Source organism: Microtus ochrogaster, chromosome 24, assembly GCF_000317375.1.
Source record: "Microtus ochrogaster isolate Prairie Vole_2 chromosome 24, MicOch1.0, whole genome shotgun sequence".
NCBI lineage: Eukaryota > Metazoa > Chordata > Mammalia > Rodentia > Cricetidae > Microtus > Microtus ochrogaster.
Window position 1 is genome coordinate 34,083,122 of NC_022024.1, and position 3,224 is coordinate 34,086,345.

The 3,224-nt window shown below is 47.2% G+C and overlaps 1 protein-coding gene across 1 annotated transcript in view; it reads right to left on the minus strand.

Moving 5' to 3' along the window:
* The window catches only part of LOC101990347 (tetratricopeptide repeat protein 41-like), a 44,610-nt gene that overhangs the window by 10,615 nt on the left and 30,771 nt on the right, over positions 1-3,224 (minus strand). Inside the window, 2 exon segments of the mRNA XM_005358223.2 lie at positions 1,320-1,467; positions 2,216-2,387. Coding sequence (XP_005358280.1) covers positions 1,320-1,467; positions 2,216-2,387 — 320 coding nt within the window.

Here is a 3,224-nt window from a genome sequence, read left to right on the forward strand (position 1 = left end):
GAATAAACCCAAAACCTTGTACGTGCTAGTACAAGCTCTAGCCCTGAGCTGCATCTGCCTGTCCTCAGAAATACATTGATAGAGAAACCAGAGTGCCCAGGCATGGTGGATCATGCCTGTAGTCCCAGCATTTGAGAGGCTGAGGCAAGAGGATCATGAGTTCAAGGCCAGCCTAGGTTACATAGTGAATTAATTGCAGGCCAGCCTGGGTTATCTGGCAAAATCTTGACTCAAAAAAACAAAATTCCAAAAAAGAAAACGCTTCTCAGCCTCAGCACTATAGTGCTGTGGGATATTTGTACACCGTGTGAAGATGTATTGCTGGATTGGTTTAATCACAGCTAATGGCTGACCGGCCATTAGTTAGGCAGGAGGTATAGGCAGGACTTCCAGGGACAGAGAGGACTCTGGGAAGAGAAAGGTGGAGATGCCAGGAGATGCAGAGCAAGCAGGATGTGCAGGAGGAGAGGTAACAGCCACAAGTCATGTGGCAGAACATAAATTAATATGAATGGTTAATTTAAGTTATAAGAACTGGTTAGAAACAAGCCTAAGCTATATAGGCCAAGCTTTCATAATTAATAAGTCTCCATGTCATTATTTGGGAGCTGGTGGGACAGAGAAAGACTTGTTATACCATAGACATTTGGGGAGGGTAATTTCTTGTTGTGGGCCTGCCTTACACATTGTAGGCTGCGCCCCTGGCCTCTACTTCCAGATGGCAATAAAAATCCTTCTGCCGGTCATGTTAACCAAAAAGGTGTCCAGATATTGCCAAAAGTGCCTTGAGAAGGGTCCCAGACCATCCATGACTGAGATCTACTATGCTGTAAGACGAACACGCCAATGCCCAACATTCAACCAAGTGAGTTAGGTGGAAGATACGGCAACAGGCACAGGTCAAATATAAATACCTATGTTGAGGTAGAGTCTCATGTTAGCCTAGACTGGCTCTGAACTTTCTATAAAGCTCAGGACGACCTTGAATTCTCGTCTGCTTGTCTCTGCCTCCCAAGGGCAAGGATTACAGACATGCATCATTGTGCCCAATTTATGCTGTTCTGGGAATCAAACATGGACTTCATGCATGCAAGGGAAGCACTCTACCAACTGAGCCGCATGCCTAGCCCCTGTGCATCTTTTTTTTTTTTTTTTTTGGTTTTTTGAGACAGGGTTTCTCTGTGGCTTTGGAGCCTGTCCTGGAACTAGCTCTGTAGACCAGGCTGGTCTCGAACTCACAGAGGCCCCTGTGCATCTTAATAAAAAGAATAGGAACTAATGCATAAAGCGAGAAAAAATAAGAAAAAAACCATACTTACATGAGGACACCTTCAGTATATTTCATGGTAGCTTGTTCGCGGGGGCTTTCAGTCACAAACTTGGAGATTTCAGTAGCGTATTCCAAAATGTGGTTTTCTTTTAAGAATTCCTCAGATGCTGATTTTGCCAGGTTATTCATCACTTTGACTTCAGGCGATAAAAGAATATAGTACTTAAAGTTTTAGCTACGGAAGAGTCAACGTATCAACAGACCTAGCATGTGATATCATTCCTTCATCATGCCAAGAACCAGGGTTTTTGTGGACAAACCGACCCCTGACCTACACTGAATAGGGTTTGTTCCGATACAAAGCAACGGGATGCGTGTGACAGTCAAGTGGCCAAGGAGCAAAGACAGTAGTTTGAACCTGAAGATTGGATCTTCAGGCTATTGTGTTGTGTGTGGGGAGGTGACATAGGCGCACAATTGCATGCACAGAGAGAGAGAGACAGAGACAGAGACAGAGAGAGAGACAGAGAGAGAGAGAGACAGAGAGAGAGAGAGAGACAGAGAGAGAGAACGAGAAGCCAGAGGATTGCTCTAAGTTTCATTCCTCAGGTGCCACCCACAACATTTTGGTTTGTTTTCTGTGACAGGGTCTCTCCGTGGCCTGGGACTCAGGAGCAGGTGAGGCCAGCTGGCCAGAGAGCCTTCAGGGATTCACCTGCCTCTGCTTCCTCAGCAATGGGGTGACAAGCATGTGCACCCACCACGTTCACCTTTTCACATGGGTTCTGCCTTGACCTCCTAAGTGCTGGGGTTAGAGAGACGCACCATGGTTGGCAATGGGAAGTGTGTTCCCGGGGAGAGAAGGCCCCTGGGGTTGCTCTCTGAGGCCCCTGGGGTTGCTCTCTGAATTTCAAGAGTGGAGTAGCCTCTGAAGGTGCCGCCTACCTTTCTGCTTCATCAGTTCCTGGCTGCTTTTTAAGTCACTGAGCGTAAACCGCAGCAGATTTGACCACGCTTTCAGAAAATACGAGAGCCCTTTCTGAGTCATCCCGATTTCAAGGTACAATTCTCCCACGGCGTTCTGAGCTTTGAGGAGCATTTCTATCGTGGATGGGTTCTGTGCAAAACGACCAAAGGGAACCGCTCCTGAAAACAGGCTGCGGACAGTGACTGCAGCCCCCGGCCATCACTCCTCGGGATGGGGGGGGGGGTGAAATCTTTACTGGGAGACGGGTGAAACTGAGAAGCCATTTGGGACGTTTTCAGCGATGATTACTTAGTGGCAACACAACAAAGCCTTAAGTGTGTCCCGGGCTCCCGGAAGGGGTGGTCCCGCATGCAAATGAACAGCTGGGACCGCAGCTTGGATTCAGTGGGACCAGAGAGCTGGTACTTCCTGCCTGACACCTTTTACCGTAAATTCTGCTTACTGTCTGTAAGGAAGAAGTTGTCATGGCCCATTCTAGGTTTGAGATGGGCTTAGACCTCATCAGAATCACAGAGAAGCGGGAGGCCTGCCTAAACCCCTCTCCTCATTGACCCCTCTCCCCGTCTTGTCTCAGAACTCTAAAGCTTGGAGTTACAGGTGTCCTCACTACGTGACTGAGTCCTCGGCCAGCAAAGGAGGCAAGCCCCAGATGGTTCATTAGATAAGCCTGTCTGTGTGTTCTCCTCCAAGGAGATGAATGTGGGGAGAGAGGACAGACATTTCTGGGGACCAGGAGACTTTCAAAACTGCTGTCGTGTCCCAAATCATCACTCCAGCCATTTGTGTCATTGTCCTATGCCGTGTCCCTCTCCCTAGAATTATATATGTAAAATTGCTTTGTTTTCACGGCCTCTTGAATGTGTTGTCTGATTTCCAATAGGCCTAGCATATTTATTTCACTAACTGAAACTTCAAATACTTAAACCACACATTTATACATAACCCTATATGTGTACATATACATAA